The sequence below is a fragment of the Pollicipes pollicipes genome, unplaced genomic scaffold (genome assembly GCF_011947565.3).
Source record: "Pollicipes pollicipes isolate AB1234 unplaced genomic scaffold, Ppol_2.1 Scaffold_4881;HRSCAF=5763_pilon_pilon_pilon, whole genome shotgun sequence".
Classification (NCBI taxonomy): Eukaryota; Metazoa; Arthropoda; class Thecostraca; order Pollicipedomorpha; family Pollicipedidae; genus Pollicipes; species Pollicipes pollicipes.
In genome coordinates, this window is record NW_023596576.1 from 11,805,824 (window position 1) to 11,821,577 (window position 15,754).

At 59.9% G+C, this 15,754-nt stretch overlaps 1 protein-coding gene across 1 annotated transcript in view; it reads right to left on the reverse strand.

Moving 5' to 3' along the window:
• wwk (anoctamin 8 white walker) overlaps positions 1–15,754 on the reverse strand; it is a gene marked incomplete in the record, with an annotated part of 81,030 nt that overhangs the window by 39,940 nt on the left and 25,336 nt on the right. The window contains 6 exon segments of the mRNA XM_037223992.1: positions 1,357–1,463; positions 4,923–5,039; positions 5,513–5,609; positions 8,890–9,028; positions 10,675–10,832; positions 15,455–15,540. Of these exon segments, the coding sequence (XP_037079887.1) occupies positions 1,357–1,463; positions 4,923–5,039; positions 5,513–5,609; positions 8,890–9,028; positions 10,675–10,832; positions 15,455–15,540 (704 nt within the window).

The window sequence follows — 15,754 nt, forward strand, 5'->3', positions numbered from 1 at the left end:
AGAGAGGAGAGAGAGAGAGAGAGAGAGAGAGAGAGAGAGAGAGAGAGAGAGAGAGAGAGAGAGATGAGAGAGAGAGGAGAGAGAGAGAGAGAGAGAGGAGAGAGAGAGAGAGAGAGAGAGAGAGAGAGAAGAGAGAGAGAGAGAGAGAGGAGAGAGAGAGAGAGAGAGAGAGAGAGAGAGAGAGAGAGAGACTAATTCCAGTGGTAAGAGAGATGTATCAGTTCCATTCAGAGGGAGGCATCAGTTCACGCGAGAAGACAAAGATATCAGTTCAGGCGAGAAGAGAGAGGCGTCAGTTCCAGCAAGAAGACAGGGGCATAAGTTTTATTGAGAAAAGAGAGGCACCAGTTTCATTGAGAAAAGAGAGACATCAGTTACAGCGAGAAGAGAGAGACATCAGTTCCATTGAAAGGAAACAGGCATTCGTTCCAGCGAGCGGAAGCATCAGTTCCAGCGAGAACAGAGAGGCATCAGTTCCAGCGACAGCAGAGAGACACCACTTCCAGTGAGAAGAAAGAGGCATCAGTTCCAGTGAGAACCAGTGCGAAGTGCACCTTCACTAAAATTATTTAATTTGTTTTTCTTCACTCAAATATGGATCACTCCCGGCGGGCGGTGTATGGCGTGTTCCATCTGACCAGCACAAAGCTCCCTCGGCGAAACATCAGCACCGCTTCATTCCACTTCCGTTTGGATTCGTAAATAAATAGGTGGTGGCCAGCGAGCTAGCGTGAATCGTTCAGACTCTGGGCCACTTCATGCGATTATTTTGATCGGCAGATACGCGCCACCTGTCGCAGCGCCGATCAATACGCAGGCATGCCTGCGGTGGCGGCGGCGGCGGCGGCGGTGGGTTTTCAGGTGAGCAGACGGCCCTTGTCTGGCGCCCCGCCCCGGCCGGCCGCAAATCGCCGCCGATCAACAGGGCCGTAGGTCCGGCTGGCCGGCCCTGCCTGGAGCCCGGCCCGCGGCGGCCAATCATGGGCGGACGGCACGCAACGGCCCGCCACGGTCGATTGGACTATGTGCCGACTGTGCAGCCCGATAACGGCCGAGGGCGCCGCCGCACACACGCTGACGGGCTCTCCGCCGGCGGCAGGACGCGCAGACCGGGCCGCGAGCGGCGGAGGCGGCCACATTCGCGTCAGGCGTCACAGCTCGAGGCCAGGGGCCGGCTGGTGGGCGGAGGCGCAGCGACGCTGAAGATCGAGCCGCAGGTCTGGCGCCCACACAGCCCGCATTCAGGGCGCCGCCGCCGCCGCCGCCGCCATCCGGCGGGTGCCAGGGACTGCGCCGCTGGGGCGGGGCGCGCGCCGCCACGGGCGGCGGACGCTTCCATCGTCCGTCGGCACTCACCCAGTAAACGATGCCCACCAGCGACGGCAGGATGAGAGCACGGGTGTAGTGGCCCAGCCAGGCGAAGTAGATGCCAATCTTCACGCCGAAGTACTCGGCCACGTCGTCTGGAACGACGGGCAGAGTGCGCACACGGCCCTCCGTCTTCGGCCGAGACAGCCGCGCACGTCCCGTGGAACGCACGGGTGCAATGAGGCGAGCACAAGGGGAGGGACCACCCGCGCTGCAGGACAATGGGCGGGGTTATCAGTGTGGAGCAGGTATTACCAATGTGGACCAGGCACACGTCTTATGGGGTGTTAATGCACAGGGCACATACCGCGCATGGAGCGCGCGGTAGCCAACAAATGGCACAAAAAAACGAACGAATACACGTAAAATAATTCTCCAGCCGTATTGCCATCATTATCAGTGCCGCCGTGCGTACTTCCTGAAAAAGCATCCCTGGATAAAGTCCCAGCAAAGGCTAGCGCTAAACGAAACACAAATCTGACTGTTCCCCATCCATCCTCAGGACATAATGGAACAACGAATTTCGTAGAACGGGGCAAATACATAATTCATAAGCAGATCAAGTCAAGCACTAGGCGTCTGGAGGCAAAACAGAAGCTGAATCGTGTCATTTTGCGAAGGGATTAAAACGTTGTCAACAATGCAAGCGAAATCAATACAGCAGCTAATCATAATTAAGCCGCATCTGATGATTCATAACATCCGCTTAACAACTTCCAGAGACAAACAAAAGTATAAAACAAAGTCCATCTCGGCCGGCACCGTCACGGAAGCCAGCCGTTAAGGCGGCAGCTCCACCGAAGCCATACCCCGGGTATGCTTCGGGGAAGTCGCAAGACACCAGCCGCGCCGCGCCCGCGGCCGGGGCCGGGGCGGGGGCGGCGGCGGCAGGCCGGTGCAGCACCACGGCGCCTGCCATCGACCGCCCGGACGGGTGCCGAGCGCCGTCCCGAGTCGAGACGCACGAGCCCTGCACCCGATTGGATTAGCCGGCCGGCGCGTCGGCCGGCCGCGGCCGCCCGTCTCATGAGCCAGCCGGCCGGCGCCGGCCGGGGCCGGGGCCGGGCCGCAGCCGGCGAGCCAGGCAGCGCCCGGCCGCGCCTCGATAGGTAGGCCGACCCGCCGGGCTCGGCTGGGCGCGCCAGGCTGTGTGACTCGGGGCGGAGCACCACGGACAGGGGACAATACAAAGCGGCTTGTGCTGTCATGGCATCAGATTGAGCGGCAAGGTAATGGCTCGCGGGCAGCTGATGTCAGTTGCCAGCTGTATTCACACTGAGAACCGGGTGGACAGTGAACGAGAAATCTACCATAAAATCATATTGTTAGTTGACCAAGGTAGAAAAGGCATGGTAGTAAGCAGCGTACACATGTGCTTTTACCGATATGCAGTAAACCTAAGACAGCTCTTTGACCGCCTGTTTGAAATATCCACTCCTGCCACCCCAAATTCTTTTTTTAATGCGTCACTCCAAAATATTAGTCACAACAAATCAGAGGACCTGGCTTGGAATGCACAACTAGGGAGCATGGGCTCCCAGTTTGTGATAATGCATGCAATTACTCGAACATAATATCCAAGCCCTCATGAACACCTCAGCAACATCTGGATACGGAAAATATATATCAACGGTATTTGGAGCCCCCAATTAGTTGCACTGTGCCATTATCCTTTGAAAGATTCGGGTAGGACAAAAAGTTAGGAAAGGTCACCTCTCAAAACTGTGGATCAAACGGTTCAAAAACTACGGAAAGCAAGCCCGAAGATGGCCTTTTTGCCCCCGCACACAGGAATGGACTTGAAACCATTCCATTCTGACCGCTATCAAGGAAAACTGAACTCGCATAACATCCATCAAAAGAAAAGCAACGACAGAGAAGACAACCAGCCAGTACATCGCGACGCGTCTCACTGTATGCATGCTTTCTCTTAGCGCTCTCTATGTGTACCCGAAAGTTGAGGTCATTTAGTGGCAAGATTCCGGAAACACATAATTTAAATACGTTATTACCAACCACAGCCATTCTCAGCTTAACAGTGACTGTTCTACGTGATAAGCGAGCTTTGTTCCCCACTGACATATAATATGATGATGCCACTTTTCAGCATTTACGACCAGACGGAGGTGCGAAATCTGGGATTCCTTCAAAGGCAAACTACACCCGGGGGCGTTCCGGCCAGACCCCCCTGCCCGCCGGGACTGGTACTCAGCATCTCGCGCCTCAGACCAGCCGAGGACAGGGTGGCCTACCGGCGCAGCGGCCGGCCAGATCCCCACCTGCCCACCGGGACTGGTACTTAGCATCTCGCACCTCCGGCCAGCCGAGGAAGAGTGGCGCACCGGCGCAGCGGCCGGCCAGATCCCCACCTACCCACCGGGACCGGTACTTAGCATCTCGCACCTCAGGCCAGCAGAGGACAGGGCGACGCACCGGCGCAGCAGCCGGCCAGATCCCCACCTGCCCACCGGGACTGGTACTCAACAATTCGCACCCCCGGCCAGCCGAGGAATAGTGGCGCACCGACGCAGCGGCCGGCCAGATCCCCACCTGCCCACCGGGACTGGTGCTTAGCATCTCGCACCTCAGGCCAGCCGAGGACAGGGCGGCGCACCAGCGCAGCGGCCGGCCAGATCCCCACCTGCCCGCCGGGACTAGTACTCAGCATTTCGCACCTCAGGCCAGCCGAGGAATAGTGGCGCACCGGCGCAGCGGCCGGCCACATCCCCACCTGCCCGCCGGGACTGGTACTTAGCATCTCACACCTCAGGCCAGCCGAGGACAGGGCGGCGCACCGGCGCACCGGCGCAGCGGCCGACCAGATCCTCACCTGCCCGCCGGGACTGATACTTAACATCTCACACCTCAGGCCAGCCGGCGACAGGGCGACGCACCGGCGCAGCGGCCGGCCCCCTGCCCCACACCGGCGGCACCCATCAGCTGCGGCGGCTGAGCCGGATTACGGCGCGCCTCGCCAATGGCCCTCAGCAGACGGGCGGCGGCTCAGCCGGTCGCCGCCGTCTCGCGGCCATACATCACGGACGGATGAGTCGAGCCGTGCATATGAGCGCCGCCCGCCGAGCGCGCGCGGCGCGTCGCCGTAATTCGCGCGTCGACGCGCCACAATCAGGCGGGCGGTGAGCGGCGGCCGCCCGCGGGCGCCGCGGTCGGCTGATCGATGCTGCTGGTGCCCGGCCGAGGACACCCTCGTCACGCGCGTGCTCTCAATGGCGACGCGGAGAGGCCGAGTACCGGGGCTAGACAGGCGCGAGGATACCAGGGACCGGCTTCTAACGGCGCCGCGGAGCAGGTGGAACGGGAGACTTGGGAGAAACTTATGCTCAGGACAATGTCGCAAAGTAAGTATACAAACTTGCCATTCACCCTGTCATTCAAGCTTTTTAATACGCAGTTGACTACAAGACTCCCCACAAGTGGCCCCTTTCACTGCAATTCGACATTCGGAGTTTTGAGTACTTGAGTTGAGGCACCACACCAACGGACCACCAGCAGAGCGTGCCGCGTCGCGCGGTCGCCGCGGTCCGTGAGCTCACCGAGCGGCTGCCGCCTGGCGAAGGCGCGGACCCAGCCGGTGTTGAGCCGCTTCAGCTTGCTGAGGTCGTGCAGCGGGAACATCTGCGCCACCACGCCGCGTGACAGACACTTGGGAACTGCGAACGACGCGGGACGGCGGTCAGGGATGACGCTCGAGCGCACTGCCGTCACCCGGCGGCCGCGCGGGAGGCGCGGGGACGGCACGGAGTGGACAAGCACGCGGAGCAGTCAGCAGCAGCGCCGACAGCGCGATGGACGGAGCCGAGACACGGCGTCACATGCGGCGAGACAGGACGAGCCTGCCTGAGTGAGGCCGAACTGGGGCCGAGTGACGGTGATCAGGTGTGCGGCGGTGACGTACCGACAGTGGGCCCGTGTGTGTGTCTGTGTCATTGGGGCTTTACGACGCACTCAGCTGTTGAGGCTATATGGCGTCGCCTGCCTCTCACCCTGGCAGGAAGAGCAGGCACCGCGGGGAATCGAACCTTGTACCTCTGGTTTCCCAGACGCGCAGTGGTTAACGCAGACGCGTTAACCACTACACTAGCCGGCACCCCTGACAATGGGCCCGTCCACGTGGCATACTTACTAATGGCCTGTCCTTCGATCAGTTTGAGGCCTGCGACCGACTCGCCCTTTGACGCCCGCAGGTTGTTGATCATGCACAACACCAGGCTCTGTCGCTCCTGCAACAATGAAAACGTTCATTGCCGTGCACCAATCACAAAGGTCACAAAACCAGCCTTACACTCTTGTAAACATCGCCAAAAGCAAGGTTAGCATGACGGCTGACAGGAGGGCGCAGAGTCATACCTCTGTTGCGCTAGAGGGGTTCTCTATCACGGCAGGCGTCCCGCTTGCCGGAGATGACCGACAAGACAGCACGCAGCCGTGCACCGCGGGACTGTGACCGCGGGACTGTGGGAGGGGTGGCGCTATACCTCGCCCGGAGACTGGTCGCAGACTCTACGGAACTCGGCAGACGACACCGGCCAGCTCCGAGATCAGCGCACCTGCGCTCCCACAGCTCACGCCGCACACCGAACAGTTTACACCGGACACCAAACAGCTCACAACAGATACCGAACAGCCACACCAGACACAAAACAGCCCACACCGCACACCGAACAGCTCACACCGGACACCGAATAGCTGACACCGGACACAGAACAGCTGACACCGGATGTCGAACAGCTCACACTGGACACCGAACAGCTGACACCGGACATCAAATAGCTCACACCGGACACCGAATAGCTGACACCGGATGCCGAACAGTTGACACCGGACACCAGACACCCGACAGTCCACAAGGGACGGCTAACGTCCGCCGGCGCAGCGGCCGGGGAGGGGCGGGCCGGGGACGTACAAAAGCAGTGGTGCGCCAGACAAACGCTCAGAATGCGACAGCGTCGGGCGTCAGCCCCAACAGCGGCCGGGCATGGACCCTACAACTGTACGGGCAGCAGCGCAGGGCGTCTAGCGCATACCCGGATCAGACGGACATCGGCTGGACATCCAAAAGTGCAACGACACAATGTCCCGGCTCTCGAACCGAGGGATAAGAGGGGCTCGCCCATCTCACGACTGAAATGAACATTTAAGGTAGGCTGAAATGTATTCTGGAGACGCACCTAACATGGGTGGGTTTGGTTAATGCGGCTCACCGTCTCCAGTCGTATTGTCTGTCTCCACAACTCACTGTTCTCTAATACCTGTTTGGAAACGGGTGCATGATATGGGTCTTCTGGAAAGAAGGTTTGTTATGAACATCCCTGAACCTAAGTGAGCTGGTAGTTCGCCATCACCCTTAAGTGGACACTTCTGGGGACGATCAAGGGCCCCGTGGAAGCTATTAACCTTGCCTTTCCGGGGCACAAAATCATAAAACGTGACCGGGCACGGGCTATTTCGCCGGAAATACTCGCCGTCAGACATAATTGGCCGAGTTCAATATGGCGTCTGACGCAGCGCGGCTGGGCCGAGTCAGGCCGCCGCCGGATCGCTTGAGGCTCCGATCTCAGCGCTAGCCAGCTAGCAGACGATCCCCAGCGTCCCACCCGACGCGCACCGCATCACCAAGTCAGCCGCAGCGCGCTCCGGCAGCACGGACGAGTCGATAGCGCGCTGCCGGACGCCACCGGACGGCTGCCAAACGGACCGGCTCTACGGCCTCGGGCCTGGCCGCAGCCGAAGACGAGGCGGCACCGAGCCCGGTCGATTTCGGGGGAGGATGCAGGATTTGGCCGGGTGGACGGGCGACGCTGCCTGCCCCATACAAATGGATTTCATTGCCTTTCCGGACACGAGCGAGCGCTCTTCTTCCGCCACATTAATGATGCCGCCGTCGCTTTCTGGCGGGGTTTGGCAGCAGGGAAGATCAAGTGGCGGGCCTGGATTTGGCGGCGGCGGTCGAAAACATCAGCTGGGAGGAGGAAAAACGGAAACGGAGAAGACCGGAGAAACGGCATCAGTCGAGTTCCACACGCGTGGAAGACATCAACACTGCAAGTCCATGTGATGGTCGACTTAAATGGATGTATCAGACAGCAAACAAGACAAGACATGCCACTACGCAGACGACATGACACTACGCACACATGGCACTACGCAGACGACATGACACTACGCAGAAGACATGGCACTACGCAGACGACATGACACTACGCAGAAGACATGGCACTACGCAGACGACATGACACTACGCAGACGACATGGCACTACGCAGACGACATGGCAATAGGCAGACCACATGACGCTGGGTGGCATAAGCAGCCACAGGGTCACCCGACACAGCTTCAAACACATTTGTCGCAATTTTATCGATAAATCCACTCCAGCATAATGATGCAGTCAGCCTCACGCGAGCTTGCGTGCCAACAGTTAAGGATCACGCCTTCCGAAATGTCTCAATGCAGAAGCGCGTTACACAAATTAACCCCCGTGGAGCGGGGGAAAGAGGTGACTCCAGTCAACCGGCGAAGCGACCAAAGGCGGCGCCGTGAACCTTAGCATGGCAGACACTACAATCAACGCGCATGCTCTGAAAAAGCAAGCTCAGTCTCAAGTAACGTCAAGTCAAAAAACTACGTCGCTTTATTTGAAGGCTTGCAGTACCGCTTTTGCAAAATAAACGCTATTTTGTATTCCCCACTGAACGTAAGGGGCCTTTCTGGGAACATCAGGACATCACGATAGTGAAAATGCACACCGGTGACCTTGTAACACGTCAGTGACCTTTCCATGGTCAAGCAGCGTCGATGAAATTTATAAGTTCAAAAATTTCTAAAGCTGAATTAACGACCTTCAATATGCCAGGAGGTACTAGTTAAACAACTTGATAGCGCTAAATGACGATTTCATTGGCGGTACTCAATATTTTGAGATGGGCTCATTCTCAAGAGCAATGAGTACATCTTCCTAAGGATGAGCGCAGAAAGTGATATTGAGTACCGACAATATAACCGTTGTTTGGCCCTGTAACGTCGTTTAAATAAAACCTCCTCCTGGTATACTGAAGGTCATAAGCCAGATTAAAACTACGAACTCATCATACCGGAAAACCGGGAGCTGAAGGTCTTTCTTTCTTTATGCATGATCCATGACGACCTTGATTGACCTCACATCCGTTCTTGACCGCTTCCTTGCACCGGGTCTGTTTGAGGCCACGTTTGCCACTCGATGTTTGCGGAAGTGCCTTTGTGCTCCGGAAGGCAATAATGTGCAACTTCGTGCTTCCAATCATACAGGCTGTCCTGTCCTGGGAATCACCCACTGCTTTCCAGGAGTCAAATTGGGTCATCACTGGATTCCTTAGGCATCAGGGCATCAACTGTTTTTGTCGTAGATGTACCTGAATAACAGGACAACAGGCATATGGAGCAAGTACCAGCCGCTCTGACCAGCGGCGCAGGCGGACACGCCGCCGCCCGACGAGGATGGAGGGACAGCCAACACCGAACGTACCTGGTTCGTGAGGAACGAGTCTTTGTCCTCGAAACCTTCAAAGAAGTTCGCATTCTGCAAGGTGAACTCTTTGAAGCCTCCCCCATGTTCTGCCTTCATTCGCTTCGGTAGCTCGTTCAGCTCCGCCCACTTCAGCAGGCTGTGGAACAAGTCCGTTCGCTGGCACTTTGCCTCCATGAACCGTCCGATTCACACTCACACGAACAAGCGGCACCTCTGAGCCCGCGCGGTCGTCCCGACCGAGCCGGCCTCGCACCATCAGGGGCGTGAGACCTTACACAGGAGCGCCGTCGTCACACAAAAACACAGACAGACGACGCGGGCGCCGGTCCGGGCGCTGGCGTCGGGCGTCTCTTTGGGTACATTTTCAGTGATGTTGGGTGGACCTCGTTAGCTTTCGATTATACACTATAAACGTAAGAACGAGCATGCGGGTGGGCAAGCCATTCGATCTTGTGTGTGTGTCATTCGGGCTTTACCACGCACTAAGCTGCTGAGGCTATGTGACGTTGCCTGCCTCTCACCCTGGCAGGAAGGGCGGGCACCGTGGAGAATCGAACCCCGTACCTCTGGTTTCCCAGACGCGCAGTGGTTAACGCAGACGTGTTAACCACTCCACTACCGGCACCCCAGCCATTGGATCTTCACTGGGTGACGGCGGAACAGCTGAATCAGATACATGGATCACGTGTCGGACTGAAAGATTACCACGCGTATTATGCCGCTAAAAATCGAAACGAAATAAACGCAATGACATCGAGACGCAAGCAGTCTAAGCCTGCAGGACAAACGGAACACTGCCGCTCCAGGGTTTCTCTTTCCAGGAGGCTCTGAGTGCGCCCGAGAGCCGCACGTCCCGCGGCAGTCACCCCCCCCCCTCCCCCCCCTCCTCTGAGCGGGTGACAGCGGCTTTGTCTCCTCAGGCACGGCGCGGCGGCCACGCAGCTCACTAATGTCGTCACGCCATTAGTGGGCGGCGCCGGGAGCGGCCTGCGGCGCCCGTGGCGGCGCCCGGGCCGAGGTGAGGTCGGCCCCTCAGGCACTCGCGGGGGCGTCGTCGGCTGGCGGCACACTGTGCGGCGCCGCTGTCCGAGGGAATCGCCCCCGACGTCGGCAGCGAACATGCAGCGCTCGAGACCGGACAGGCCAATCTCGGAGCCGGGCCGGACGAGTGCGGCCGCTGTCGTGGCGACAGCACGTCAGTCGCACAAGCCGGATGTCGGAGGGCGCCGTTTCGGGATCATGGGTGATGGGATCATCTGCTCAGAAACATGGCCAAGCATGTGGCTGAGCGTCGGTAGAAAAACAAAATTAGTTGGCTCCTGACCGTTGCTTTATTATGTGTATCCTAAATTTTGTATTATTTGGTGGCCGGTTTGCATTCGCAGCCCTGACATGTGACTGCACCCAACCACGCATGTGACGAGGAACAGCAGACGAAAGAGGACAATGACACCGAGACTGCCATCATTTCACACCAGTGTCGCCCTCACAACATCACCTGGGCAAGAACCGTCGCTTTCGCCACACTTCGGGCCAGTTTCTGAACACAATGGCGTCATTACGGGTCGTTGTTTACCATCGTCCTCGCAGCCATTATTTTATTTTATTTTACACATTATTCATCGTGACGGCAGTCCGTCCACGAATATAGACCCACTGCAACTTTGTCTGCAGGCAGTTTGTGACGCCGTGCCGGGCATTGCATACCTATACGGGGCTCCAATCTAGTGAGGCCGGCCGCGGCCCGCCGACCGAGCGCCCACGTCGAGAGGGCCGCCCTACCTCGGCGTGGAGGCGGTGACGTAGAGCCGGTGCGTGTTGTCGGCCGGGTGTCTCCGGGCCGCGACGACCAGGTCCGTGCGCTGCCGTATCCGGCCCATGAACCACTCCACCGTGTCGTCCGAGGTGCGCGGCGGAAACGTCACCACCACGTCACAGTCCTGAGAACATCGACAGGCGACCTCCTGAAAACGTCTGCCAAACACCGCGGCACAGAGCGTCCAGCAGCGCGTCGCTAATGAAGCCGTTCGTAGAATGGCGAAGTCCTGAGAACGTCAGCATCACGTGACAGTCGCAAGAAATGTGACAGAGTGCCACAGCGCTGAGAACGTAACGCTGCCGTATGGCGAAATGTTGAAAGCATTAGCGGCGAAACACGGTGCTGATATTGTTGGAGGGAAGCTGCGGTCCTGCGAGGGCCGCTGAAGTTCTGCCAACATTATCAGCACGCCACGGACCTGAGAAAGCTACTAGTGCCTGGCTAGTCATCAGTACCAGCACGTGATAAAAACAGGAGCACCACAGACTGGCAAACGGCAGACACCAAAGACACAATCATTTTTTGCTATCGGATTTTGTTATTGTGCTCATTTCTTTCATATGCCCGTGGGGGAGCGCAAGCCTCTTTCCGCAGTCAGATTATCTGTTTACATAATGTCGTAAACGACGTCTGCTGGTGGGCGTCGGCCGATCCCACCGTCATCTCATGTTTCGTGCTGTCACCTTCCACTCTGTTCTCATAACGGGAATTGCCGCTGTCTTTGATCGACTAACGTGGGGCGACAAGACTGACAACCGAGACGTGACAGATTTGCGGATAAGACGCCACCGCCCGGTCGATATTCCCCTTGGCCGTGTACCATCAGCTGGTCACCCCGGCGAGCGCACATTCCTCTAATGCAGGCAGAGGGCAGGCTGCCGGCGGGTGATGTGCCGTCTTCGGCGAGCAGGCTGACGACGGACGCGGCCGTAGGGCCGAGGGTGGTGTGCCGTGTTTGGCGGGCATCGATCGCCGGTCATCTCCTCAAATAGCCATCAACGGCCGACGCGCGGGCCGACCGGCAGCCGGCACGCAGTCGGCGCCGTCCCGTGATGCAGGAGAGGACGGCACGCAGTCGGCACCGCTCCGTGATACAGGAGAGGATGACACGCAGTCGGCGCCGCCCCGTGATTCAGGAGAGGACGGCACGCAGTCGGCGCCGTCCCGTGATGCAGGAGAGGGTGGCACGCAGTCGGCACCGCTCCGTGATACAGGAGAGGATGGCACGCAGTCGGCACCGTCCCGTGATACAGGAGAGGATGGCACGCAGTCGGCACCGTCCCGTGATACAGGAGAGGATGGCACGCAGTCGACGCCGTCCCGTGTTACAGGAGAGAATGGCACGCAGTCGGCACCGTCCCGTGATACAGGAGAGGGTGGCACGCAGTCGGCACCGCTCCGTGATACAGGAGAGGATGGCACGCGGTCGGCGCCGTCCCGTGATGCAGGATAGGATGGCACGCAGTCGGCGCCGTCCCGTGATTCAGGAGAAGATGGCACGCAGTCGGCACCGCCCCGTGATGCAGGAGAGGATGGCACGCGGTCGGCGCCGTCCCGTGATGCAGGAGAGGATGGCACGCAGTCGGCACCGCTCCGTGATACAGGAGAGGATGGCACGCAGTCGGCACCGTCCCGTGATGCAGGAGAGGATGGCACGCAGTCGGCGCCGTCCCGTGATTCAGGAGAGGATGGCACGCAGTCGGCGCCGCCCTGTGACACAGGAGAGGATGGCACGCAGTCGGCGCCGCCCCGTGATGCAGGAGAGGATGCCACATTTGCGACAACCGGTACACAGCCGACCACCTCAGGATACAGGAGCCCAGATCAGGCACCGCCACCAGCCAGAACAATCCATGCCGAGGGAGAATCGAGGGCTCTTCGAGTGGCAGGCGGCGGGCGTGCCGACACACGCTGCTGGGCTGTCGTACTCTCACACCACGGACTTCCAGGCCACGTGCGCCTGGTCACACGTAACGACCAGGTCAGCATGACCATGTGTGGGCAATCAACTGCGTTACTGACCGCACACCCAACCGAAGCAACATTTGTCATTCTCATCGACCGCCAGGAAATGTGTCTGCATCGCACGGTGATGACCACACAGGAGCACCATACCATGCGAACGTTGAGGGTCATTCTCCACTACCCGGTTCATTTGCCAGTTACAGCGGGCTTCCACAATGACAGGCCACCCGAGTATGTGGGCAGCCGCATGCGCACCATTGTGGGCGCCTGGCGCGGCCGGCACGGCTGAACAATGCCGATATTGTCCGCGCCGTCCGGCCGCGCCGGACGGCGGCCGGACGGCGGCTCGACGACCGCCGCTCTCCGGCATACTGGGCGGCCGGCGCCGGCTCGGACAGGCGGCGGCCGTGCGCGCCGGCCGAACTGCTGGAGCCAGCCGAACGGGCCCTGCTGAAGCCGGGCGCGTGTTCAGCTGGCGGATGGCCCTAATCGAAAGATCGGTTCGAGGTGTTCTCGCGGTTCGGTTTTGGCGATGTGAACGGGAAGATGATGAGGTTCAACCAAATACCTTTCTGCCCGTATATGTGCGATGCAAAAATGTAGCAACCTCATGCCAAGTCATCTTACTTGGCTGTGTAATGATGGTATCCGCATGGTCTCCTGGGCAAAGGCATAATGACTGACCTCCCTATATGCATTCCTCTGTGAAAAGGGCGACCGTATACCAGTAAAAGGAACGCATTCAGCGGCCGGCCGGCCCGCAGCGGCCGAGCCAGTCCGGCAGACGCCTCGCCGGTTCCTAATCAGCGACAGGACCTGAACGGACGGCGTATCGACGCGGCCCGACTCCCTCCGTCTCCACCAGAGCAGCGCAATCACCGAGACCGACAGCAGAGCGGCGTGGCCGGCCGGGGCTGGTCCACTGGGACGGACCGTCCCGGCGGACCACCGGCAAGGCTCCCTCTCAGTCGCACTGCCGCTGATGGCGCCCCGTCTGCAGCGGAGGAGAGAAATGCACGCGGCGTGTAAAAGCCGACGAAGCTGGAAGAAAGACCTCCGGTCAAGAGACAGAAGACTTCAGCCAGACGGCTGGGATAGCAAGTGGAAGGCCGGAGACAGCGGGGCCTGGCCAGACGGGCCCTCAGGCGGCCTCCATCTGGCGGAGACGACCTCGTCCGACGCCATCGTCACGTCGGGATGAGACATCCCCCGGACCAGTGTGAGGCAGCCGGTCGTAACCATCGCCAGCTGCGGCCAACAGCTGGAGCGGGCGGGCGGCAGACGGGTGGCGACGTTCCCTCCGCGGGCGACGGGGCAGCTCGAGGGCGAGCGCACCGCGACCGCGGCACCAGCCAGACAGCGGACGGGCGACGGAGAGCTCGGCAGACACCGTCGAGGCTTGGATGAGCACCGGGGCAGATCGGTCACCGGGCCACAACGGGCGCCCTCTCGCGGAGGGCCGTCCAGCGCGCGGCACCGGCCGACAGTGGCGCCCCCTCGCGGGGGGCCGTCCAGCGCGCGGCGCCGGCCGACAGTGGCGCCCCCTCGCGGGGGGCCGTCCAGCGCGCGACACCGCCCGACAGCGGAGCCCTATCGCGGAGGGCCGTCCAGCGCGGCACCGGCCCACAGTGGCGTCCTCTAGCGGGGGGGGGGGGGGGGGGCGTCCAGCGCACGGTACCGGCCGGCAGTGGCGCCCCCGCGCGGGGGCCGGCCACTGCGCGGCACCGGCCGACAGTGGCGCCCTCTCGCGGAGGGCCGTCCAGCGCGCGGCGCCGGCCGGCAGGGGGACCCTCTCGCGGGGGGCCGTCCAGCGCGCGGCACCGGCCGACAGTGGCGCCCCTTCGCGGGGGGCCGTCCAGCGCGCGGCACCGGCCGACAGTGGCGCCCCTTCGCGGGGGCCGTCCAGCGCGCGGTACCGGCCGGCAGGGGGACCCTCTCATGGGCGGCCGTCCAGCGCGCGACACCGGCCGCGGCCAGCGCAGCGCCGCCGACGGCGCACGTGGCAGGAGCGCCTCTTGCTCCGGCGATATGACGAGCCAGCGCGCGCGCGCGAAAGCGCAAGTATTTTCGCGGGACGGGCATTACAAATAGGCCGCGTGTATATGCCATTGTGTTAATGAAACTGAGAAGGCGCTGCTTTTATGAACAAGGCGGGCTTGACATCATCTTATTGGCTGGTGATTGATTGGGTATGGGAGTTAACGGGCGCGTCTTGACTGGGTATGGGAATTTACGGGCGCATCTTGATTGGGGTATGGGAGTTTACGGGCGCGTCAACTGTTAGGACCCTTTTGTGCCCATAACGACGTCCTTAACCCATAAGTAGGGTATAAATAACCTTAAAGTGAATGATTTGATTGACCGCAGGCACTTCCGCTCTGGCGTATACTGATGTGGAACAATGCAACGCGTTTGAAAATAACGCAAACATAATAATGACAATCTGACCTAGTCGGAGAGCGACGACTGGGAAATGCATGCTCGTCTATGTAAAGCCACAACCAACATTTACAACTCAAATGACGCGAGAAACCGTTAACCTCTCTTCAACCAAGAATACGTTACGTCCGGTTTCACGTTTCGCAAGACTCAGCAACAAACAATCAGCTTATAGTCTCACAATCCGCAAAGCTCCGCTCTTCCCGAGGTGATGGAACATAAAAGACAGAGATCACGTCGTGGCGCGTGTAGAGCATGCTCACCGCCCGCGCTTCTGACAACTGAACGCCCACGCGTCAGGCCCCAGCCGTCAGCGACGCCGCGGCACCGCGCACGTACCTCAGTGGGCACCTCCGTCATCCACAGGGATTTGGAGGTCATCAGGTGACCGGCCTGAGGAATCCGCCGGCGCAGCATCTTGCCGGCTGCCAACAGGATACGGCTGAGTTAGCGGGAGCCGACGCCAGTGATGCGATTTGCCGCACAGCGTTCCCGGATCTGTGACGTCAGCTGTGGAAATACGGCCGACGAGATATGAACACAATGTATGGGATTCGAACACAGACCATTAACTCAGGTCCGTCGCCAGCGGTCCCATAATCTGCGCGGTTCACTGGCACTGCCTGTCGCACTACACTC